Here is a 26974-nt window from a genome sequence, read left to right as displayed (position 1 = left end):
TGAGTGGTAACAAAGGTAGAGGGATTGTTTGAGCTATTTCCAGGGGCTCCATTGTTTTGTTTTCCTTGGTTTGGAGTTGGAGAGTATTCCTTGTCAAACTGTGATAACACACCAAGGTTGTATGACCAAACTTTCCACATACCTAACAGTGAGGTCGATTGTTTCTTCATCCTCTGCCTCATCCACAATTACTAGTATTCCTATTAGAATAGTTGGTGTTCCTAGTATTCATATTCCAAAATTGGCCGCTAAATTGAGATTGATTGACGTTCTGATACGGTTGTGGCTTGATCAATGATTGTCCACGATTGATTGTTGCATTTACTACAACCAGTTGTGCAAATGAACTGCTACTTTTCACTGTGTTTTGATGCTCGAGACGTTTCTCATATGAGAGTAATTCAGACTGCATCAAGCCAGGATATCCTTGGTTTCCTTTGTATAACTACAACAGCAGGGTTAAATTCTTCATCCAAGCCAAAGAGAACTTGAGAGATCAGGGCTCTGGTGGTTACTGGACTACCAGCCTGTGCCAAATTTTCAGAGTGAGTTTTCATAATCCTTAGGTATTCACTCATCTTAGTGTTACCTTTCCATGTTTGCTAAAATACTTGTTGCAGATAATTTTCTTCGGCTCCCGATTAAACTCCAAAAAAGGTCTTAAATGTCTTGCCACAACTCTTTCGCATTTTCAAAGCCCATGAGTTGTACAACTACCTCTAGAGCCATTAAGTTATACAACCACCCTAACAGTTGCTGATCAACAGTGATCTAAGCCTCATACTGTGGATTGAGACTCTTTTCGATGGTGGTACTCACCGATCCACTAGATGCTAGGTCAAATCCTGAGGTGCCTTTAGTGTTTCTAGTTATTAAAGATGAGTGTCCATCAAGGGAAGATAAAAACATGGATAGATAAGGATTCATAATAGAGAGATGTCCTTCAAGTTTATAACTCCTTATGATAAGTAGGGCAAGTGTCTTTCATAGTAGGAAGTTCCCTCGATCGAGCTTGATGCTAGTAATCTAGTTGAGTAGTTGATTCATGGGTTGTAAAATTTCAAGGGTTCCGGACCGATGACACTTTCAGAGGGACTGGTGTTGGTCACTAAAGGCTCTGATACCAAGATAAACAAGCTATATATGGAGGCTTTTCTCTATATTATTTCACACACTGAAGAATAAGGCAATGGTGCCAATTTATACATCTAACCCTAATTAGAGGAAATAAAATAAATATAAAAGAATAATCAAATATACTAGAAATATACAGATGACCACACCTAATTGGTAACAGAAATATTCCATTTAACAAATTCATAACCGATTGTAGTTTTGGCCCATTCCATTGCTGAGATATTTTCTATCCTCGATGGCTTCTCTTTGGTGATTTTGACAATAATTACATCGTTGTCCATGATAAACTTAGGGATCAAAGAGATATTATTCAAAAAGAAAAAAGAAAGAAAGAAAAAAGAAAATGGTGGAAGGGGGACTGAAGATGGCCCGCCTACAGAGCAAATAGAGTTGGACAACACGCGAGGGTGAATGGATGAGTGGCAGTGGCAGCCTTACGCTTCAGCTTCAGGCCTTACCTTACCTGGCAGTTTCATATAAATATAATTTCAATGAAAACTGATATTCCCTTTTTGTTTCCCGCCAGCTACCTTCATACAATAGCATCGCTAAGATTAAGAACAGGTGGCGAAGCCTCAAATATGAACCCTCCCATTTTCATATTTCCTTTTGCATTTTTTGAGGACTTCCAACCGTTTCCCTCACAATCTGTGGAGCCAATCATTGCCGAACTCTTTTTCTTTCCTCCTTCATCGCCGTTCCCGAGAATTCTCTGTTTCGCGGAGCCACCAGAGGCGTAGGCCGACTTCTTAAGAATCCGCAGCGAATCCATCTTCGTATCGTAGCGGACCGTCAATTCCGACTCCAAACATGAACGAGAAGGCCTCCATCTCTAAGGAGCTCGAAGCCAAACATACTAAGGTTTTTCTTTCCATCTCTCTCTCTCTGTAACGTTTTGTTTCAAATCGATTTCGATTCAACATGTTTCTTCGCCATCATCTTGTTTCAGAAGGAGAAACTTTGCTGTTTTGCGTCCTAGTCGCTAAGAATTCTCATTGTAATGTTTGTGTTTGGAAATGCTATGATCAACTGTTTCGAACTGATACCGCAATTAAACCAGCTAAAAACTGTGATTGGATTGCGCGGTATCAACGAAACTCTTCTTTGCAATTTTTCGAGTTATTTAGCATTGAAATCCTTGGTTTACACCGTCGGGAAATGAATTTCAGTCGCTGATCTAATTCATTTCGTATCAATTTTATTTTCTTTTCGATTGACTTTGTTTTAGCCGCGTAAATGATTATTGTGCGCGTTAAATGCTTGTTTATACAGATTCTGGAAGGCCTTCTCAAGCTTCCGGAAAACAGGGAATGTGCTGACTGCCGGAGCAAGTATGCATTTAAAATATTATTATTACGAATTTTTTAATATGAAACTTTCATCCTTTAGTTCTAAATTGTAACTTTTGTCCTTCCTGTTCTTAGGCTTCTGATCAGTCATCTTTTGCGTATATACTTCCTGTTCTAAGCCTCTGAATATCTTCTCTGTTTCTGCTGCTCTTCAGAAAGAATATTTTTGTTGTCCTTTTTACAGAAAAGAAAAATGGCTATCGTCTAGTTCTTATGTGTAATCAACGTCTGAGTATCATGTCATGTTAATATCTATTTAACCAATGAATGTGAACATCGAATTCTTGGCAGTATCCTAGTCATACTACATCCCTTTGAATGTTCAATGCTCATAGACCTTTTCATTTTGGCTGTTGGTTTGGTTGAGAGTTTGCAATTTTAAGGCAATCATTGGATAACTGGTTTCGATGTGAGTCCATCTTAGGCAGTACACCATAAGGGAATGGCCCTAACAACTAGCTAAAAAGCCTGACAATGTAATAATAGAGAGCAGGAGAAGAATACGCATCTATGAATTACTTTCTGATGAATAAGATACAATAGAGCAAAGATATTTTGAAATTAATCTTTTCCATCATATGAAGTTCGAGTGGTGGCCAACTATTAGATATTTTTTTTAGGTTTAGCATCATATTAAAAGCAAGCGTTTTAAATTGTTGTGGTTTAATCATGCTCATTGTTGTCAAACGATTCCCATGAAAACCTGGTTTTAGAAATGGTTTTCTAAGAAAGTTTGTGCTTTGATATAACTTTTCGTACTTGATCTGAGTTCAAAATGTACTTTATTATTGTATACTTCATGTAATTTTTGCTTATAATGCACAGGGCTCCACGGTGGGCAAGTGTAAACCTTGGAATTTTTATATGTATGCAATGCTCGGGTATTCATCGGAGTCTTGGAGTACATATTTCAAAGGTTTCCCTCACTTTTTTTCCTACCATAAGTAGAAAAAGGATTTTTGCTACCTAATGAAGTTCCTTCTACGTGGTGGTCCTGTGACTACTAGTAGATCTCACTCTGAACTTTCCGGGGCTTGAACAATTTAGTTTGACGAGATTCTTCATAAAAAATATGACCCTCAAAATGATCTTACATTTAAACAATGAAAAAGGAAAGCGTAGAGCCAGAAACTTGCCAGCTAGCATGTATTAATCACTACCATTGGAGTGTCCCAGTATATTTGGAGGCAAGATTTGTAACCACCCTATTTGAGATTTTTTTGGTGGTTATTTAGGGGAAATCTCCTTGCACATTTATTTGATTGGAGATTACCAATTTGGTGAGAGACTTAATGGAACTGAGGACAAATTGGTTCATGAGTTTCATATTATTTGAATTTTTGCTAGCCCTTAATATTTGTCCACATCAATAAAGAAAGAAAAAGTTAATCAGAATTCTTTAGCCAATATGTTTAGTATGTTTAAGCAAATTTAGCGTTTCCTCTTTCCAACTGAAGCTTTAGTAAACCTGTCATATATACATGATGCCGATCTCTAGGCTTAAAAGTAAATTTGTTATCTAGTTCCAATTATCTGATATAATCAGTGTTATTGCCTGCAAACTACTTTGGAAGGTCCAAGTCATCTAATGATAGACCCAACAGATCTGTCAAGTTTTAGTTTTGCTTGTTATCTAATCTTAGGTTGAAATAGCATTAATGTTTACCAATACTGAGCACACAACTATTCTGTGGCGCACTATAATTATGAACGCAGTAAACTATTTGCATTGCCTCATGCATATGTGCTTGCATTTGCTGTTAAATGTTCTTAGCTTTAATTAAATTTGATTTAACTAGTCTTCTATATTCAATATTTTCTAAATCCTCGTTGTGTTGGATCTTTTTTTTTTTTTTTTTCCTTTTGACACTTGGAAATTTTCATTTGTGTGATAGGTACGGTCTACTACTCTCGATACATGGCTACCGGAACAGGTTGCTTTTATGCAGTGTAAGAATATTTGGCATTTGTTAAATTTGTCATTTCAGTAAGAAAAAATAAGTCAGGAACTTCATCAGACTGTTTTCAATGAAAATTGCTACCCATTTGGGTTGATGATTGATCCCCAAAGGAAAATCTCCTGTTCAGATATCTGACTGCCACCAAATTAAATTTTCTTTTTTATGAGCTACTTGAGGTTGATGGTCATTTACATATTATTTATTGGTCATTATATTATTATTTGTAGCCATGGGAAATGAGAGATCAAATTGTTACTGGGAAGCAGAACTACCACCAAATTTTGATAGGAGAGGGAATCAAATGTTCATTCGTGCCAAGTAATTGTTCTGCTTAAATTTAGAACAGTTTTTAAAGAAATTTGGATATGATTCATTCATTCTTGTTCTTTTCTATTTTATCTAACTTTATTGAGGAACTTCAAGGTATGAAGAGAAAAAGTGGGTTTCTAAGAACAGAACACACCCAACTCCACCATTAGGTGGAATGAGGAGTATTTATTGTGATTCGATTGAAACTGGACCCAAAAGCTCCATTTCAAAGAAGATGAGGAACTTTTCTCTTGATGAAGAAATTCTCACAAAGCACGTGGCAAAAGCAACTCCCACAGTAGCAAAAGCACGCGGGGTAAGTTCATTTCTAATCCTGTTGCATAGTATTCTTTATTCCTGTTTTCCTTTAAGTGAGATTTCTATACCTGGTATTAGATTGATGTGGAATGGAGTACACGTTTCGACTCTTCAGAGAAATTCAATTTTCCATTAGATTACCATCAGGTGTACATATCTCCATTATTGGGGAGGGAATCACAAAATCAGCACAATAAAGTTTGTGAATGATCTATTTTTAAAGATTTTAAACAAATAGCAATATGTAAAATAAATATATTTTAAAAAAAAAAGTTCTTGACATCTTAATGTGACACTTTTAAAAAATCACACAACGTCATAGAAAATTTGAAGTGTTAAAAAATTTTCAGGTTTGACAAGAAAATTTCTAGTGTCTTTTAGTTTCGCCTTAGTTTGTTTAATAACATGTAACTCTATTTTACTATAGTTGTGTGCAAGTTGTTTTAATCCTGCCATTCATGCAACATCCCTCTATGCCAGTCTTTCATATTAAACCTCAATGCACTTTATGATTATCCCATGCTTGCCTTATCTGATAAATAAGAAGCTATGGTTTTAAGTGTGTGATCATGTTGGTGCATATTTTCATGCAGAATTCTTTAGATATGAAGAACCATATGATTGCTTCAGCTCCTCCAAGAGGGCCTTCATTGGTGAAAGAAATTGATCCATCTACGAAAAATACAAATGGATCCCCAGATCTCTTAAAATATGTCCAAGATGCAAAACAGGACTGCTCTAGCGTAATTCCAGCTCGTTGGGCAACTTTCGACTGTAAGTACCCACTCTCAAAGTTCTCCTTTGCTTATAAATTACCCAACACTCTTAGAGGCTAATACTGATAACGATTTTGTTTTTAGTCTTTTATTTTTTAAATTTATGCATGTTTCCTCCCAATTTTCATACTATGATTTTCATTCTTTTTTTTACACTTGGATTCTTAGTCAAATTCTAAAAACAAGTATTTTAGATTTTTTTTTTTTTTTTTTTTGTTAAAATTTTCAAAACTTGACTTGGTTTTTTAAAACATTGCTTGAAAGTAGATAACAATATAAACTAACTTATTAATGAAAGTAGTGTTTATAAAAATCAAATGGTTATCATACAAAATCTTAAATTAGTCCAACTCTAAATCAAATTCGTGGATGCAGGACAACGAATCTCACACATTGTCTGCCTAGCTTGGTGATAAATTATCCATTTGTGGTGGTTAAATTTGGACGAAGCATATCTTGTCAACAAGGTTTGTTTCTTCCATAAAACTCCGGTCGTCTTTCAAGCACCAAAAGAAATAAATATGTTTATGATTTATTTATATTTCTTTGATTAAAGACCCATCACATGTATGATCACCTGTTCCACTTGGCCAAGTTGTTTAGAGGATAACTTTATTTTTTATCAATGGAGATCTCACTCCACATAAATCTCTTGACTTTGTTGAATATCTTGGAATTTTTCTTTTTTATTATTATTTTTTTATTTGGAGTACAATAATTGTAGGTCAGATGTTTAACCTTCAACCTCAAAGAAGAGAATACGTCTCAATTACGATCGAGCTAAACTTGCTTAAGTCTTTTTCCACAAGTACCATAAGAGCTCTTGTTATCGAAAATTTATTGGATAATCGTGTCATACAGTGGTCTACGTCTTTGATTTACCTTTGCTTTCTTCACAATAGCGCACCCTAAGAATCTCATGCTATTTCAATCTGACCACGGTTCATAACCTCTCCAGTTATTATTCCTTTTGCTCCTTACTCATTTAAATATCTATAAACTTTTTTATTATTAATTTTTGTAGAATAATTATACTCATTAAGGTGGTTTTTCAAAAATCATTTTAAATGCTTTTAAATACCTTTAGCACTTCCGAGATTATTCCTAAATGTACAACCAAACAAGATGAAGATCTCTAGCATTAATCTTCGCACCTCAACACAAGGGATGTAGTTAAAAAATTGCATCAATTTCTTTCTCTTTAAGCTATGCTCCACTACCGTTGGTTATAATCAATGCGTCATCTTTGCCTTTAAAATACATATGAAAGAAATCTATCTTTGGGATAAGAAAGCCTATTTTCCCCTACCAAACAGAACAAACAGGTTTTCTTCACCTTTTGAGAATTTATTTATTTTGTGTTAGAATTCTAATGTGGATGATATTTTGTTATTGCATAAAAAGCTTCTTTGAGACCTCTGCTTCATGCGGGTTTTTCGCTCATTCTTCCACGTCCTTCAGAAACGCGCTGTTTGTGAACCCTCCCCTTGTGTTGTAAAGGATATATTCGTTTTTCACCATTTTAATTAATTTTTTGTACGTAGATCACTTGGAAAGTAATATCTATTTTCTCTTCTATCATTATCTCAAAGCTAATTTTCCATTGCGATATTTACTTCACCATTCTTTGATTCTGTAAACCAAACATGAGAACTCGTTAATAGAATGGGTTTCATTGTTAGCCAAAATCATAAAAGTTTTACCGTCGCCTAAACAAAGCTAACATTTACATTTCAACATAATTTGAGTTTCGGGAGAACTAATCCCTTTTTAATTATCAAAATCTAAATAATACGAAGATAATATCATAAAATATAACAGGTAAACAGCACGAAAAAGTGAGAAAAGGTGAGAAAGGACTACTTAATAACCATAACTTAACATATTCGAATACAAAGTTGGCTTAAATTTAATCCCCATATTTTTTTTTTGGGATGGTAGCCCTCAATTCCGCAACAAAATTATGAAAAGCATTACCAAGAGGAATTAAGGCTGTTAAAGGGGTGGGGGGCAGGCAATTAAAAAAATCCATCCATCGGGGCGTTACATGGGAGCAGGGCGAGTAAAATGCCATGGGGAAAACAAAAGATTAGCAAAAACAAATACACGGAGAAAAATGGAACTCTTCCCAAACACTTAAAAATATGTAAGAAAAAAGAAAAGCTAAACAAAATCATCTTGAGAGCTCCTCTATCTAGGAGGCTTTACTCTCTTCTGCAGCAGCTTCGAAGGTCTGCCCTTCAACAAGGTCGGGAACATCGTCATCGTCATCCTCAGCATTGGCTGCTGCTGCTGCACCAGCACCTGCTCCAGGTGCTTGCTTCTGGAACTGCTCAGCCAACTTTCTCAAATTGTCCAAGTTATCGGGCCCTAAGACATTTACACGAAAACAAGTCATAATTAGCGCCGTGTTATTAAAGTTGTATCTCGGGCGGGAAAACAAAAATGCACTAGCATGTACTTACCCAATTGGTTGATGATTCCAGGAAGAATATCCTGCAATTCTGAGAGACGAAAGAAAAATATTAGAGCAGCATAGTCTAAACCTTCATTTGTTGCCCCACTTTTTATCAAAATTTCTGAAAACCAAACTAAGTTTTGAAACCTACAAAAAAAAAAAAAGGTTTTAAAAAGTGTTTCAATCGTGATAGATAAAATGTATCTTGCTACAAAAATACGTGTTTCACTTGTTTTCTAACAGGATATGGTGTCAGTCCTAAGTGAGAGGCCTCGAGTAATGTCTTCTGCCTCAGCAAAGATATTAGACTTTTCGACCATGAGACTAGCTTTAGGTAAGAACGCATCTATTCAACAAATAAAGGGTGCTCGTTCACGCAGCATACATTAAAAATATGGTCAGACCAGGTGTCACAATTGTCAATGTTACAATCCAAATAAATATAAAAAATGGCATAATTTAGCAAAGGCGAAACTATTATCCCCAAACTTTTCAGTGTCAAACAGAACTACATGCCACCCATTTAAAATGATAGCTTTGTGCCAAGATCTTCACTAATATATTTTATCACCCCAGCCTCAGAGATATTCCTATGCTGGACCTAGTGAAACACTTAAGGACAAATTTCAAATTCCAAGCCATCAGTATGCTGATTTGCATTAAATCTTTGACATATAATCCTCAGCAAGTTGTTATAAAGAGAAAAAAAAAAAAAAGAATGAAAGATTCAAAACCAATTTGAATTTTCTACCGAGAACTATTGAAGAAGTTCCAAGGCTGTTTGTAACATGCTTCAATATAGGAGCATATTTAATACAAACCTTACAGTACTAGAATCCCGTAGAGTGTACTCATCATGTTTAATTCCCAAATACATACTATGGGGGTCGACCTGCCTGCATGGGTGGGGCGTGGGGGTACCCCTGTGTCACCGTGTCCAAAAAATTCCCAAACACATACTTGAAGGTTTGTATACAATCAACAGTTACTAGTCAAAACAGCTTCAAACATTTCACTGTCCAGCTTTCCTCATCAAAGAACAAAACTATGTCGACGAAAATTGAGTGGTGGTTTTTTCAAAGCATTTACAAACAGCACCTTAGGTATACTTTTGATAATTAATATTGAGCTCACTGATTTAAAAATGGTTTGAAATACAGAGTAATGATTGAAATAAAAGGCAGACACTATTGAATATACAATCGAATAAGAAAAGTTACCTTAATGACAGTGTAGTTAGAAGACAACTCTACAATGTTGTTTGCATTTAAGGACTATTCTTTCGTTTTAAAAATTATATGACCAACTTTGCAAGAAAAAAATTGTTTCAGCTTTAGATTACTACAAGAATGCCATATAATTTAGAGCAAGAGGTCAGTTAAATGTTTTATTATATTCAAAAGTGGTGAGAGTGAGAAACGTACTTTTCGTTTGAGGAGAACCACTAACAACCCATGTGTTTGCCGCAATAGAAGCCTGAACTGAAGTAGATAACAAGAAACTACTAAATGAGTTACATATCAAGATATTGCTGGTAAAAAAACCAAGGGTTTATAGTTGAGTGGCTTTACCTTTCGGGTTAGTAAATTGAATAACTACATCATCCTTGAAAATGTTGACTTCCTCAATTGCAGGAATTGCATTAACTCCTATTCTCTTCAAGGTACTTTGAAGCCGTTTATCGTCTGTGGTAGTTGTCTTGTGAACAGCCTTCTTCTTCCTTTAATTGACAAAAAACAAAAAGAAAACTAAAAATTGAGAAAGCAGAAGACTGGCCTTTTAAAAAAGGAGGATGAAAATGATGTTCTAACGACACATGCAAAACAGAAAGCATGCCAAAATATTGAGAAAACAATCTGCTAAACTGAAAGATGCAACACTCAAACAAACATGATATTTATGTTTGTGTATTCATCCATTAGTAAATTAAATAAGACGATTTTAATTTAAAAAATATATATTGAAAAAAAAAAAAAAAGAAGAATTATGTATGTTGACAACAGTAAACCATGAACTTTAAATCAGAAATTGAAAATTAACTACTATCTAGAGAAAACCCTTCTGGTTATAAAAAAAGCACTCAATCAAAATTGATAGTGCGATAAATGAGAGAATTGAGAAAAGCAGAACAGGATGGGGGAAAGGATATCAAGTTTCTTTCTCCTTTCAGATCAAGTCCTACTCTACACATTTGGATTATATTATTGTACGTATCAGGGTTCAAATAAATAATTTACCAACAATAAACTACAGTCAAGAACATCCAGGTCACTTTTATAAGAGGAGTTCCATTTTCCAGTTAAATTAACATATGACTTCCTAAATAAATCAAGCAACAAATAATTGCTTTTCAAGTGTTTCATCTCATCATAGCTTCACTCTTCTTACACATTTTGAAACTTTCAAAAGATAAAATGGTAACCAACCTTCTCACGCTTCCTTTACCACCAGTGCGAACTGCACCAGCCATCTTCTGGAGCTTTGTATGATCCATCTGCACAACATAGGAACAAGGATAAGATTTATGAGATTGTTCCTTTTATAGGAAACGAGAAGGATAAGATTTATGAGAATTGAAAACTTGAAAAGTGATTAAGGACTCGACTCAGACTTGTATTATTAGAGCAATTGAAAAGAATTAATGCGTCAACGAAGAAAAGAAAGGTGAAACAGATAAACACATACACGTGCTTGGCCACATTTTTTAATAACTATAAATCAAACAAAAAATCTCATTCGAAAGATCATTTAACAACTACAATAACTGAAAGGAAAACAGCACTGCAAACATTATCAAGGCTCGGCTTATCCGAAAAATTATTTCGACAGTAAAAAATTATCCATTCATCACGTTATCATAACCTTCAAAAAGAATATTATAAGATTGAGACCGACTGAAAAATATTCGTGAAATGTAAGCTCGTGCTCAGTAGAGTAACTACGGCTACACTAAATCGTCTAACCTAGGCTGTTCCATAGTTTACTTCTGAACTTAAAATCGAAGAACGCAATTACAGATAGTAGAGATTTAATCACGATCTGTAAACTTGTCAAGAAATCCAATAACACAAACAAGTTTCAACATACAAAAAATGAAACTCAATGACGATATGTTTCAAAGACATAAATACATATCAAATCGATAAACACGACACCTCAAAAGAAGTAAAAATAAAATCCGGCTAGAAAATGAAAACACGCCACAGTAGAACCCTCGGGGGAAGAAGTTCATCGTCGAAGATAAAACCGAGCAATCCGAAAATAGTAAGAACCAGAGAGAATCGAGAGAGCGATGAGAAATGAAGCTAAAATGGAAGGAAGAGTTACCTTGAAGATGATTTGAAGTTTTTTGAGTCTGAATGCTTTGAAGCGGTAGACGATAGCCTCGGTCTGGGACGGCGCAATGCTTTGTATATTAGGGCGCGACGAATATGGTGATATTTAAGAGGCTGATCCAACGGTTGTGATTTAACCTCACCTCGAGTAGTGGAAAATCCAAAAATATATACTATTAATTCACTATTGGTTAAAAAAAGAAAGAAAAATGAAATGTCTCCTGTCAAAACGTACTTTCAATCCTTTTCAAACCAAAAATAACAATAACAAAATATATTCTTACCAAAATTTAATTAAATTAGTCGTGAAATCTAAAAATATTATTTGAAAAAACCCCCCAAGTGCTAGTGAACAAGAGTCTTAAAATTGTTATAAATCATCAAAAGGTTATAATTACAAAAAATTTGGTGTAATTAGAACACGACCAAAAGGCCGTATGTTGAATAGTAGTAAAAAAAACCAAAAGAAGCAATCTTTAATAAGAGATTTGAACTTGACCTTTTAATACAATTTATGTTGATTTTTTTATATAGAATAACATATGTTAATAAGTTGAATTATTTCTGATTATAATTATTAACTCTTAATTAGATAAACATAAATCTCCTTTCTCATATAGCATTATAATGATAGGTAGAAGATGGAGTGTTGATTCAACCCTTCAATTGAAAACAAAGGTATTTTGAGCTATATGACTAATAAAAGTTATTAATGTTCTTCTTTTAGAAAAGTAAAAATTGTTAGTGAGTTAATTATTGTTAAAATTGATTTTTACTAATAAGAGTAATGATTATTAATTTAATTGTAATAAATTTTCTACACTCTAGATGACTACTCAAACTTGATGAAGTGGACTGTCAAATAAAAGAACTAACAAACAAATTACATGTTACCCTAAAATTTGAATATAAAATATATTTTCTATTTTTCAATTTTGAAACGTGGTTACGTTACTCTAGAGTCTAGAGTACATCTTGAAATATGATACTTCAACCATTTGATTTGAATGATACATATGGTGGATATTTGAATATTTGACCTTCTTTTTTTATTGAGAATGCATGATTTATGTCAATTGAATTATGCACAAGTTAGCAAAAATTTGAGATTTAAAATTGTGTTTTAAGGTTGATAGCATATCATAATAGAGGGTTTCAAACATCTCAAATTGAGAGTATACCTCTTAACATTTATTGAGTATGTATTGACGGTCAAGAATGACTAATATGGCAAAAGAAAAGAAAATGAAAACAAAAATTTATTACCGTTTGAAATTAATTCCAAGAATTGTTTTTTTTATTATTAATCCCAAGAACCAATCTCAATTTAATTCTAAAATAGTTTTAAGATTAATTTCAAAACGGCTTTTTTTTCTTAAAAAAAAGAACGGATCTTATCTTTCCTTTAAAAGGATCCCAATTATTGGAAAAAATATGTGAAAAAATCGATCATTTCTCTTATTTGTTTCTTTTTGTGGTATGAGCATAGTTTTCAATGATCTCATTCCTTTCTCCAACGAGTGCACACTTGAACTTGGAAGGTGTATTAACCTTAGGGATCAACCAGAAGGAATTGAATTTCTAGCAAAAGCACGTGAACGTCGTGCCATTGACAGAAAATTTTGAAAAACTCAAAACACAGACAAATAAACCATAGAAACTAGGATAAACATTCATAATTATACAACATGCTTTACTAGGGAGGAAGAGGAAGAGAAGAACTTACCTTTATAGATCTCTTCTCATGTATTTCCTCTTCACGGATTACGAACAAAAAACTTCTCTACAGGAATAGAAAACTCTTCCCTTGAATCGGAATGATCACGTACACAGCAAGTCACGTACTTGAGGACACGCTCACTTGGATTCATAATGAAATTGTGAGATCTCTTTTGTGTTTTAGAAGAGGGAAGGAATATATTGCAAAAAGATTTTTTGGAGCAATCTTTTGAGAGAGTTATGTATTCTCACATCCATTCAATATCTTCTCTGTCTTTTGATTATAGATATGAGGGTGGGGAGTTACAATAACTCCCCACCCACGTGACACAAAATAACTCATCTATAATGGAGAATTAAAATTAATTAAATTAAATTAAAAATATAATATAAAAATAATTAATTAACTAACCATTAATTAATTAATCATACATTATGCATTTTAATCATTTTAATATTTTAATCATATTAAAATGCATCTCTCTCATTAACATTTAATATGAATCTCATTCACTTTAATTTTAACCTATAATATTTACATGAATCTCGTTCAAATATATTATTCACATATATAATTTTAATTATAAATCATATTTATAATTAACTATGTACTATAATATATTAATATACATTATACTTTATATTAATCATATCGATATGATTAATACATTTACTTTCCTTAAATAATTTGAACAATTCGAATTATTCCAAAATCATTTATTCCTTGTTTTATCTTTATTGAGTTAGCTAGGAGACCTTATGGATCTACAGATTAGAAGCTTTGATGATAGAAAATTAATTAATTAAACTCTTTAATTAAATTAATCAACATTCGTTAACTGCAGGTCAATTCACTAAAGACCCATAACTGCACTTTTTTACACCGTAGATATTTTTTTGTGTCCATGGATATAACCAATCAACAGTAAGTCGACCGTTCACGAATTGCTTGTCATTATAGTCGGGTCAAATTATTGTTTTACCATTGTAGTTACATTTAGCTCCTTAAGTACCACTGATCCCTCTAATGAACAAACAATCTATAGTCCAACTATAAACTAATCCCTATTAGACCAGTAAGAGAGTGAAGTCTCATTGTTCAAAACCCAGAATCAGCTAGGGAGCAATTCATGTACTTACCCTAAAAACGAGAAAGAGTGAATTCCATCTTGTGTAGTTGTGTTCCCAGTTCCTTACTCAGACAAATCCTCAAAATGGTAGGCTTGTTGAGTTGGCGAATCTGGCCTTCTCATCCATACAGATTAATGATCGTACTCATAGACAAGAATTCACAACTCACTCAAGATTGAGGTCGTGTCACCTATGGTCATCCTATTGAAATTTGAAATGTTAATCTCTTCAAGTAATGGCGTTATAAAGATAGATTAATCATTTTGCGGTCATGTCTTATACAAACTCAGTGTATTGGATACCTCCACTCACATGTCTCCACATGAACGATTAGAATTACATCATTTGTAACACTTTACAACTATTGTAACAATTACAAAGTAGGGCGTATTTGTAGTGTCACCAGGATAAGGTACCCAATCTTATCCATATACAACAAACAATTTAGGTTATTACTTAAACATGATCCACTTGTATGTCAACCACATACATGTTTAAGTTACATAAAATAACTTTAGATCTTTGTTTATTAGATTGGGTTAATACAAACTATATGTCAAATAAAATAACTTCTTATTTTATTAAATAAATAATTCGCGTACAAAAGTTTACAAACTATGAGACCCACAAGATATCAGACACCAACCCCAACAATTTCTCACTTGTCTTAAAGCTAGTGGGGTGTACAATACAAAGTATAAAACAAGTGAAGTACACAATACAATAAATTAGGACATATACTATACCTAATAACATCTCCCACTTGCCCTAAATAAGATGATGCATGTCCCGTAGACCCAGACTTTCCAAGTGACCTTAAAAAAAAATTTAGTCGTGAGAGTCTTTGTAAATGGATCAACAACATTGTGCTCCGAAGTGATCTTCGTGACAATCACGTCTTCTCTGTTGGGAATGTCCTAAAACTCACACTTCATAATCATAGAAACATATTCTATTTATCAATAAAAGTATTACTGAATAAAAGTGTGATTGAAATTGCATTATGTAATAAAAATCTAATAAATAAATCCATGGCGACAGTATGAATATAGTAACTTTTTTGTAGAGACATAAAAGGGGATCAAGTTATAGTATATAGCCAAAAAGGCCTATAAGTATATGAATGAGATTGGGTACTTCGTCTTGAGGACACTATGGATGCGACCTACTTACTGATACAAACGACATGATCCCAAAATTATTCATATGGAGACATGCGAGTAGGAGCATCCTATACAAAAGAGTTTTGTATAAGACAAGACCACGAAATAGTCACTTTTTCTTTATAATGATCGTTTACTGTTAAAACTGACTATTTCAATTCAATGACCTAGGGTAACTCGATCTTAATCCTGAGCTAACTATGAACTCATGTTTATTCGAGATTATCCTTTGATCTGCATAGGTGAGAGTAGTTCAACAACACTGCTCAACAAGCCTCCCATTTTGGGGATAAGACTGGATAGATAGCTGGGGACATAGTATTATAAGATGGAATTCACTCCTACCCGTTTTAGGGTTAACAAATAGGTTTTCCTTAAGTACTGATTCCTAGTCTTGAACAAAAGGGCCCCACTCTCTCATGGCCAAGAGGGACATGATTTATTAGTTAGACTATAAACCAATTGTTTAATAAAGGATCAATGGGAACTTAAGGAGCAAGATGTATTTATAGGGATAAAATGGTATTTTTTACCTAACTGTAAATACAAACAACCTGTGAAGGATTAACTTACTGATTATGGTTAAATCAAGTGGACAAAAATATATCTATAGTGAGGAGAGTGCAACCATCGAGCTATAGTGGTATGTTTTGGTGGTTAACGAATATTGATTAACTCGGGTTAAAGAGTTTAACCAATTAATCTCAAATCGTTGGAGCTTGATCTGTAGGTCCATAAGGTCCCTCTACTAGCTCGTAAAACATTACACATTGGATTAGAAAATTAAGTGAATTTGAAGTGCTCAAAATTCGAAATTTGGGTTTTGAATTTGAAAGGTTCAAATTCAATTTTAGGGTTTGGATAATTATATTCGATATAATTAAACGTTTGATTTTATCAAAATTAAATGTATTTAGAGAGTTTAAATTATTTAAATATTGATTACATGAATAGGATTCATGTTTAAATTATGTGTTTTATTAATTTAATATTTGATATTAAATTAAAATTTTAATTAATTAATTAAATTTGTTTAATTAATTTTTTAAATTTAATAAATTCAGTTATTAGAAACTGAGTTTATTATTTAAATTAATTTTAGTTAATTTAAATAAAATTTTAATTTTAATTCTTGAGTGGAAAAACCCCGCATTGAGGGTTTTATAAGTGAAGTTTTTCAATTTTTGACACCTAGGTCACTCACTTAGTGTAATTTGAAGTGTCACATTGCTGAATAAGTGAGTGCTTGTATGATTGAGCTTGATAAAAGCTTCATTTTCTAAAATTATTCATTTATGCATTTGAAAATTTGAGAAATTTCTACAGAAAAACTCTTGAACTCTAAAACTCTCTCCAATCCCTTGTTCAATCTATCTCAATTAAGAGTTTCCACCACCCAATCCAAGGTTGAGAATAGTAGATAAGACTCTCTTGGTAATCTACTAGAGTTTTGGAGATCAATTTCATGGAGTTCGGCAAGCATTTGAAGTGTTTCTACAAAGGTATACACCCATGAAATCCTCTTTTTATAAAATTGTTTTTAGCATGCTTTTAAACTCAAATTAAGTGTAACTGGAGTGCTTATTGATTCTATTAGCTTCCGAATTTTGCATGATTTTCCTATCATTCTCGATGCACAATCTCCCGGATAAGATGATATTTGCGCTTAATATGCTTTCCTTTTGTTAATAAAGGGTGACGGGATTTGACATATCAGGAACAACTTTCAGGTCTGTTAAAAACTTCCTGAGCCAGACAGCTTCCTTAGCAATTTCATAAGTAGCTATGTACCATGCCTCTATAGTAGAGTCAGCAATATGTACCATGCCTCTATAGTAGAGTCAGCAATGCAACCTTACTTTGTGCTTCGCTAGACTACAACTCCTTCGTTAAGAGTGAATATTGATCCTGATGTAGATTTCATGGAATCCCTATCAGTCTAAAAATTAGAGTCAATGTATCTTATAAGGATCAAATCCTTAGCATCATACACAAGCATGTAATCCCTCGTTCTCCAAAGATACTTGAGAATGGTCTTAACTACGGCTCAGTAATCAAATCCTAGATTGGATTGATATCTACCGACAATCCCTACTGCATAGCAAATGTCAAGCCTTGTACACAACATGTCATACATAAGGTTGGCTATAGCCGATGCAAAGAGAATTGGTCTCATTTCCTCAACCTCTTGAGGAGTCTTAGGACATTGTTCCTTAGACAATATAATTTCATGTTAGAAAGGCAATAAACTCCTATTGGAATTGTGCATCGAATATTTGATAAGCATCTTGTTAATATGTGGTGCTTGAGATGAGGCCAACATTTTGTTCTTATGAACCCTGAGGATCTGGATCCCTAGAACAAACTACGCCTCACCCAAAATTTTTATTTGGATTAGGGCAGCTAGTTATTTCTTTACATCTGTTAGTAAACCTACATCATTCCCGGTTAGTAGGATATCATTCACATACAGCACTAAGAAAGCTACTGAATTGTTGATAATTTTCTTATAGACACAAGGTTCAACATTCTGGTCAAAGCCATAAGATTTGATCACAGTATCAAATCTTATATTTTAAGATCGAGATGTTTGTTTCAATCCATAAATGGACCGATTAAGCTTGAAAACCATTTGCTATTAACCTTGTTTAATGAATCATTCTAGTTGCTGCATGTAAATTGTCTCTTCAAGATTACCATTCAAAAAAGGCAATCTTGATATCCATTTGTCATATCTCATAGTCATAATATGTGGCAATGAACAAGAGAATCCAAATAAACTTAAGCATGGGAACAGGTGAGAAAGTTTCTTCATAGTCCACTCCCTCAACCTAGGTATAACTCTTTGCCACTAGTCTAGCCTTAAAGATTTGCACTTTACCATCTACACCTATTTTCCTCTTGTAGATCCATTTGTAACCTATAGATTTTACCCCATCAGGTTGATCTACAAGATCCCAGATAAAATTGAAGCACATAGACTCCATTTTAGATCCATGACCTTAACCCATTTATCCTTGTCCATATCATTCATTGCCCAGTTATTGGACAATGGACCCTCAACGTCGTCATCTGATATGATGGCTAGGGTTTTTGTTAAACTCATATAGCGAGCAGGTTGGTTCGGAACCCTCCTACTAAGTCGAGGCATCCTCAACTCTTGAGGAGGATGTGCTTGACTAGATGAACCAACATCAACAACTCTTGTTGATGTACTAGCCTCTTTAACAACTCTTGTTGAAGTTTTAGTATTTTCATTGGAAAGCTCATTTAACACGACTTTACTATGTGGCTCATGCTTTCTGATGTGGTCCTCTTCTAAAAATGTAGTATTTGTTGATACAAATACTATGTATATATATTTAGGATCAAATAAGTAATCACCTCTCGTTTCCTTGGGATAGCTTATAAATAGACATAATTTTGAATGCAGTTCTATTTTCTTTAGATTTTTCTCAAGTACATATGTTGGATAACTCCAAATATTGAAGTGTCATAAACCACCTTTACGACCTATCTATAATTCCAAAGGAGCTTCAAAAGCACTTTTGGATGGAACATTTTTCAAAATATACATTGCAGTCATTACTGCATAACCCCAAAATGAATCAGGTAACTGAGCATAACTCATCATAGACCAAACCACGTCAAACAAGGTTCTATTTCTCCTTTCTGATACATCATTTATTGAGGTGTGCTAGGTACTAAGAGTTGAGATAAAATTTCATGTTCTATCATAAAGTTATGGAATCTTAAATCCACACACTCTCAATCTCGATCTGATCAAAGTGTTTTAATGGTTTTACCTAATGAATTCTCAACCTCAGCCTTATACTCTTTAAATCTTTCAAGAGCTTTAGACTTGTGTTGCATTAGGCAATGATACTCATAACTTGTATAATCATTTATGAAGAAAATGAAGTATTCATACCCTTCTTTTGCCTGAACATTCATCTGACCACAAAGGTCCGAATATACAAGTTCTAAGGGCTCTTTAGCTCTATAATCTTTTCCAGTTAAAGGTATTTTTGTCATTTTGCCTTCAAGGCATGACTCACATACAGGTAAAGAGTTTTCTTCTAACTTGCTTTGGGTCAAATGAGCATTCTGAAGAAATTCCAGTTAAGTTATACTATTACTATGGTCTATAAAAAAGACTATTCTTTCATTTCAGTTTTATCCCTCTTGCTACGAACTAAATTCATTCTGAACTTCATTTTTCAAAAAACTTCAATTGGTACACGCAAGAAATAGGCCAATTCGGCAGCCTTTTGCTCAATTTCTCGTGGGGTCAGATTCTGATCGGTACGAGTCAAGGGAATGGCCCCTTGGCCTCTTATTTCCATATAAAGAACACGACGTGCATAAATACCCTCTTTAACTTCTATTCTGATGGACTGAATGTCTTTCATAAGGAATGGGAGGAAGATTCGATGATTTTTTCCAGGAAACCCCCAACGAAAAATAGATACTATTTCTTCTTTTCTATCGAATCGATCATAACCGCTACCTACATTCCACAAAATTGTGCACCACAAATAGGAGCTAATAAAGAGACCGGCAATCCCATAGAAAGACATTACGATCCCCTGTGGAAAAAAATTTATTTGCTGAGACGGAAATAAAGATATCAAATCCCTACCAAGATAACTGGAAGTTCCAACCAATAAAAACCCTAATGAACCTAAAAAAAAGATAAAAGCCCAGCAGAAATTGCTGATTTTTCGAGAGCCTCTTATAAATTCTATCCATATACATTCTGATCGCCAATTCATACTAGATCTCGTTGCATTTTATTGGAATTGATAGAATAACAAAAATCTGTTTGACTTTTTTTTGTTTTCGAAGTAACTCTAATCAACTAGCACTATTTTGATGTGATGTTATTATTTTAGATCGAATTCCTTTTTTTACAATTCCATAATATCGTAATTTTTTTTCCCTATTACTCTTACTCCCTAGATAGTATATACCTTCCTTATTTTTAGATTATTGGGATGTTCGCCCATTAAAGTGGTACGTGAGCTGGGTTCAGAACGTCGTGAGACAGTTCGGTCCATATCCGGTGTGGGCGTCGTCCGTCCCAACGTCTATACAAAGGATTACATATGGGAAATATTGAAACCGTCCTTTCGAGTAGTATCGCTGTTGTATTTTTTGCAGCTTTTGTTGTTGCTGGAACTATGTGGTATGGTTCAGCAACTACCCCGATTGAATTATTTGGGCCCACTCGTTATCAATGGGATCAGGGATACTTCCAACAAGAAATATATCAAAGAGTTAGGGTCGGGTTAGCCGAAATCAAAGTTTATCAGAAGCTTGGTCTAAAATTCCTGAAAAATTAGCTTTTTATGATTATTCCGGGGAACATCTTTCTTAGTCACAGGGTCCGGGGAAAGAATAGGAAAGGTGATTTCACTATATTTCTGACCAGAAATAATCTTCCCCATTTCTGATAGTATAGGTGAGTCCAGTCCACTGTGTGTCAAAGAAAGGAAGAATCAGTGTGATCCTAATTTAGAACAACGAATTGATACCCACTCGAACTGTCACTGAGTGGAGAATATGCATGAATTACAAGAAACTGAACACAACAACCAAGAAGGATTATTTCCCATTATCATTTATTTATCAGATGCTTGACAGACTAGCAAGAAATGACTTCTTTTGTTTCTTGGACAGATATTTGAGATATAACCAGATAATGATAGCACTAAAAAACCAAGAAAAAATCACATTCACATGGCCCTATGGGAAAGTTGCCTTTCAGCACATGCACTTTGGGTTGTGCAATGCACCTGACCTTCTAAAAGTGCATGATGACCATTTTTCTGACTGTCTAGATGAATCAATTGAGATATTCATGGATAATTTCTCAGTATTTGGAAAATCCTATGCGTCATGCCTAGCTAACCTCGAGCTAGTGCTGCAAAGATGTGAAGATTACTTAATATTAAATTGGGAAAAATTTCATTTTATGGGAAATGAGGGGATTGTGCTTGGGCACAACTCACAAGGTATCTAAATATGGCTTAGAGGTTAATAGAGCCAAATGTGAAGACATTGAGAAGTTTCCTAGGTTACGACGACTTTTATCTCAAATTTGTAAAGGACTTGCATCCACTGAGCATGTTACTTGAAGTAAATAGACCTTTTATTTTTTACGATAACTGTTTACAGGCATTTGAAACACTGAAGCAAGCATTTGTCACAACATCTATCTTAAACGCACCTAATTGATCACTTCCCTTTGAATTAATGTGTGATGCAAGTGTCTACGTGATGGGTGTTGCTCGAGTTCAACTCAAAGATAAAATTCTTCACCTCATTGCATGTGCCAGAAAAACTCTCAATGAAGTACAAGGAAATTACACAACCACTGAGAAAAAATTGATGGTAGTGGTGTTTGCTGTAGAAAAGTTCAGAGCCTACTTATTGGGGTCAAAAGTCATCATTCATATCGACCACTCTGCGATTAAATACTTGATGACTAAAAAGGATGCAAAACCCTGACTGATCAGGTGGATTTTGTTAGAGTAGGAGTTTGATACGGAGATTGTAGATAGAAAAGGAACTGAAAACAAAGTAGCTGATCATTTATCCTGCCTTGAGAATACTAAAGTTGACCGCATGCAACCAAAAGTCAATGCATGCTTTCCTGGTGAAGCAATGTTGAAGATTGATGACTTTCCACCATGGTATGCAGACATAGTAAATTTATTGGTATAAAAATAATTTTCTGAAGAGTATAATGCGCAGTAGAAAAGAAAGTTGATGCACAAGTGAAAATTCTATTATTGGGATGAGCCTCATCTATACAAATGCATATCTGACCATATCTTCAAACAATGTGTCCCTGAGACTGCATACTACCGCATACTATCCCAATGTCATGAATCACCTTTTGGAGGCCACTTTGAAGAGGAACGAACGGCTGCTAAGGTCCTTCAGTGTGGATACTACTGGCCCACATTGTTCAAGGATGCTAGAGAATTTGTGGTGAAATCCAACGGTTGTTAATGCATCAATAATATCTCAAGGAGAAATGAAATTCCACTTACTGCAATTTTAGACGAGCTATTTGACATATGAGACATAGGTTTTATGGGCCCAGTCCCGCCTTCATGTGGCCACAACTACATTTTGGTAGTCGTAGATTATGTGTCAAAATGGGTCGAAGCAATCTCCTTTGCCACCAATGATGCGATGACTGTGTCTAAATTTCTTCAAAAGCACATCTCTATCTTTCGCACCCTTTGGGTGATCATAAGTGATGAAGGTATGCACTTCATTAATCGTATCATCAACAAATTACCGATAAAGTATAGTGTATATCACAAGGTGGCGACGACATATCATCTGCAAAAAAATGGGCAAGCTGAAATTTTCAACCACGAGATCAAGACTATTCTTGAGGACGTTGTCAACACAAGTCGCAAGGATTGAGTGCAGAAGCTAGATGAAGCACTTTGGGCCTAAACCACATATAAGACACCTATTGGGATGTTTCCTTATGCGTTGATATTTGAAAAAGCCTATCATTTGTCATTAGAGCTTTAGCAAGCCCATTGGGCCACCAAGAAGTTAAACCTTGATCTAAATGCAGCTGAAGACGCGAGAAAACTACAATTGACTGGGATGAATGGAGACTTCAAACGTATGCAAATGCAAAAATACACAAAAAAAAAAATGAAGCGCTAGCATGATCAAACGCAACAGTAAGAAAACTTTTTTTGTAGGCCAAGAAATTTTCTATTCAACTTTCGATTGCGTTGATTTCTAGGTAAATTGAAATCAAGATGGTCAGGACCTTTTGTTATCAAGGAATCTTCCCTTATAGAGCTATTGAACTAAGAAACGAAAATGACACAAATGCATTCAAAGTTAATGGACAAAGAATCAAATCGTATTATGGAGGCGACACTGACAACGAGAAAGTCTCCATTGATCTTGGAAAACAAGAATGAAGGAGAATGGATGGTCTCTATGACGGCAATGATAACATCTCACTAAGGACGCGTCCTAACTTTTTGCCTTTACTTTACTGCTTTGCTTTTTTAGTTTCATGTTTTTTTAATTTTTTGAATTGCTTGAGTTTTGTGAAATTTGATTGTTTTTTAATCGGTTGTGATAAGTTGTGATTGGTATGTTTAAACTTAGAATTTTTGGAAAAAGCGAATGAGAGTTGCGTTGAGTGTGAGGTACGTTGACTGGTATCTCAGCGCAGATTTCAAATTGAAGCTGCCACCAGTTCTCACGATTTGACGTTTATTGTCTTCTTCTTTCGAAAAGAATCACTTGTCGTCGATCTCATATCAACAAGCACCCAAAAACTTTCTTAAAACATATACTTATATATGTGTCTTGCTTAAAGACCTAAAGCTAATTAATGGGCCAAAGCCCAACTTTCTTTTTCACGCTAGCAAGTAAAAAAAAAGGTTGACAAGACAAACAACAAATTTAAAGTTTCCTTTGGAAAAATAGCAAAAAAGTTTCAAAATTATAAAAATAGCAAAACGAATTTATATAATAACAAATACTAATTAGTAAATGATAAAACTACCCTAAAACAACAAAATTAAGTGCAAATGAAAATGCAGAGATATACTGCTTCAAAAATAACACGAGTACCACAAATACACTCTACCTAGACATTCTAGAACCACAAATACATAGTATCTAAACATTCCATAAGCAAAATTAAAAATCACCCAATATGGTCTAGGGAAGATGAGAGCAGTCAATGAGGGTCATTAGAAACTTATGAATGTATACAGCAATGGACTTCCTCCAAGGTGAGAAAGAGCAAAGTTGATTTTACCAATAAAGTTGTTGTTGGCAAGTGAATATGATAAGGAATTGCAACTTCATGATGATATGACTATTGGAAGTGTGATTGCGTTTGACACCAAACCAATTGTAGGGAGTCTCATCATCTTCCTTCCATGTGACCATTTTGCTCATTGGATCTTGAAAGTCAACTTTAAACACTATCAATCCCAGAACATCATTGTTGAAACTAATGTTCAAAGTAGAAACAAAAACAGAAAACATGTGTGCAAGCGGAAAAAGGTCGGCAACCTGGTGAGGGTGGTCGTTAAAAGCTAGCCAAGATGATGGAATTCAAGAAAGAGTTGTTGAACCAACGATCGAAGACATGAGATTGCAAAGGAGAAAATGAGATTTTTGGGCAGCTAAGTGAAGAAGATGGAGAAGATAAGATTTAGAGTTTTTTGTTATCTTCTTTTAATAAATAATAATAATAATAATAATAATAAACTGATATATATATATATATANCAAATTAATTTGATAACAATATGTATAAAATAATAATAAAAAAATTAGATACAATTGAATTTGTAACAAACATATAAACAAATCAAAAGTTAGTTGGATAAAATCAAATTTGATAATAAAAAATAAATTCAAATATAAATTGGAGAGAAAAAACCGTAAATTTTTGTTTATTCCAATTAAAAAAAATCGATAAGTAGTTAGATAAAATCTAATTTGATAATAAAATATAAATTCAAATATAATTCAGGGAGAAAAATGAGGAAGGGAGTTCGTTTATTTACAATTACATTTCATAATTCTATTTTCACGAACTTCAATAATTATACTGTATTTATAACTTTATCACCACAAAAACCTATGTAAAAGCATGACTCGTTGTAGAGGCATAGAAAAAACAACAAGATTGCAAAAATGAATACTTATTTGTTTGTAAAAAAAATTAACGATATAATAATATAATAAGATGATAATATTAAAATGTAATTAAAAAATACAAAAAATGATCAAATTTAAATGAAATATACCGTTTATTAGATGATAATACGTATAAAATATTCCGTAAAATCCTAATTAAAATTAAAAAAAAATAATCCGAATTTAAAATAATAAATAAATAATATAATCTAAAGATGTATTATAAATTAAAATTCAAGTGGTAATAAACAAATTTAATATTGATTAATTCTGAATATTTTCAAAAAGTGGTTAAATCAATAACTAATTTGAATCAATTAGGGGAGAACAATAGGAAGAGATTGGTTTAATTTAAATCAATTCATGAAGTAGTTATCAAAATCTATTTTTTATATTAAAAATAAATTTAAATTTCAAAAGAGGAAAAAATGAGAAAGAGATTGGTTTATTTTAAATCAAATCCTAATTGTAAAGTTATAGCAAAAATAGATAGTTTTAAATGGATGGCAGTGTATGGAGCAACAATCCAACCTATTCTTGTGCAATAACGTAGGACCATTTTTTTTAGCAAGTGATATTTCTTTTCTCAGTTAAAATAATATAAAAAAAATAGCACATACAACTAATTTATTAAAAATATGGGAAATATACAACTAATTCATTAAAAATGTATGTATACAATTATGAAAAACAATATAGAGATTTGAATAAAATATATGGATAAAAGAAGTTTTAATAATATATGGATATTTAAAATATAAATTTGGTAGAAAAATCCGGATATTTTTATTAAGGTGAGATAAATTTAAAAAGTTGTTAAATCTAAAATAATAATAAAATATAGAGATTATGTTATAGCAAAATTAGGAGGGTAGTTATCCTTAACAAATATCAAGGATTACTTGTATATATACATCGACCCTGTTTTCTATTTTGGAATTACCTAGATAAACAATATCCGAAAGGACAAATCAGAAATTTAGAAATTTGTGACCATGTGCATGCCAATTTTTATTTCTAGATGAAACCTCAGATTCCACCATACATTCCAATTTTCCAAAAAAAAAAAAAATCTCTCTACAGTGGAACTCATCATCTTGCATGAGGTACGAGCAAGCTATGTAAAACTATCTTCCAGACATAAAAAACAGTCACGTACTGGCATAACGGAACCAAAAGCTAATACCACTTGTTGAGGATAACGAGCCACCACATATCTCTACAATGGTATGATATTATCTACTTTAGGACATAAATCCTTATGGTTTTATTTTTGGTTTCACCCCAAAAGTCTCAATCAATAAAGATAATTGTCCTCACTTATGTTTATATACCATGATCACTTCCTTCTTTAACCAATGTGAGATTTTGTTCGCACCCTAGCAACCACCATTAACGCCACCCTGAAAATGACTCTGTTTCATTTCAACCCTTCTTTTACAGCGATGAATTTCTCTAAAGTTGAAGCCTAAAGAAAGAAAGCAAATATTTAGATCTAGATTTCGAGAGGACAGCCGCAACTCAGACTGATTATTCCATTCCCACCACCAACTTTCGTTGGACAAAGTCAACAAACAAATATTAAGTGATTTTTTTAAAAAATC

General features: G+C 33.6%; 2 protein-coding genes across 2 annotated transcripts; one reads left to right on the top strand and one right to left on the bottom strand.

Annotated features, from left to right (window-relative positions):
• Positions 1–1507: 1507 nt before the first annotated feature.
• Positions 1508–6553, top strand: LOC120082758 (probable ADP-ribosylation factor GTPase-activating protein AGD15). The gene is made up of 8 exons (XM_039038045.1): positions 1508–1998; positions 2410–2468; positions 3312–3402; positions 4382–4436; positions 4675–4765; positions 4871–5072; positions 5668–5848; positions 6226–6553. Coding segments are annotated over exons 1-8 (732 nt in total). The 5' UTR covers positions 1508–1947; the 3' UTR covers positions 6228–6553.
• A 1136-nt stretch (positions 6554–7689) lies between these two features.
• On the bottom strand, positions 7690–11728 carry LOC120083457 (nascent polypeptide-associated complex subunit beta-like). Its single transcript, XM_039039226.1, has 6 exons — positions 11636–11728; positions 10735–10802; positions 9880–10028; positions 9733–9789; positions 8316–8354; positions 7690–8220 (listed from the first exon to the last, which is right to left on the bottom strand). The coding sequence occupies exons 2-6, from the start codon at positions 10800–10802 to the stop codon at positions 8045–8047; spliced, it is 489 nt and encodes a 162-aa protein (XP_038895154.1). The 5' UTR covers positions 11636–11728; the 3' UTR covers positions 7690–8044.
• Positions 11729–26974: the final 15246 nt, after the last annotated feature.

The sequence above is a fragment of the Benincasa hispida genome, chromosome 8, assembly GCF_009727055.1.
Source record: "Benincasa hispida cultivar B227 chromosome 8, ASM972705v1, whole genome shotgun sequence".
Taxonomy (NCBI): Eukaryota; Viridiplantae; Streptophyta; class Magnoliopsida; order Cucurbitales; family Cucurbitaceae; genus Benincasa; species Benincasa hispida.
The sequence above is the reverse complement of the archived record's forward strand: the minus strand, read 5'-3'. Positions and strand labels throughout refer to the sequence as shown.

Bases quoted from the DNA above. Each gene is read 5' to 3' on its own strand.
- LOC120082758 (XM_039038045.1), top strand. From the start codon at position 1,948: ATGAACGAGAAGGCCTCCATCTCTAAGGAGCTCGAAGCCAAACATACT. The intron at 1,999-2,409 runs GTTTTTCTTTCC...TTGTTTATACAG, and splicing joins TCGAAGCCAAACATACTAAG to ATTCTGGAAGGCCTTCTCAA. The intron at 2,469-3,311 runs GTATGCATTTAA...TATAATGCACAG, and splicing joins TGTGCTGACTGCCGGAGCAA to GGCTCCACGGTGGGCAAGTG.
- LOC120083457 (XM_039039226.1), bottom strand. From the start codon at position 10,802: ATGGATCATACAAAGCTCCAGAAGATGGCTGGTGCAGTTCGCACTGGT. The intron at 8,355-9,732 runs GTACGTTTCTCA...TTCGTCTCTCAG, and splicing joins TGGTTCTCCTCAAACGAAAA to AATTGCAGGATATTCTTCCT. The intron at 8,221-8,315 runs GTAAGTACATGC...TAAATGTCTTAG, and splicing joins TGGAATCATCAACCAATTGG to GGCCCGATAACTTGGACAAT.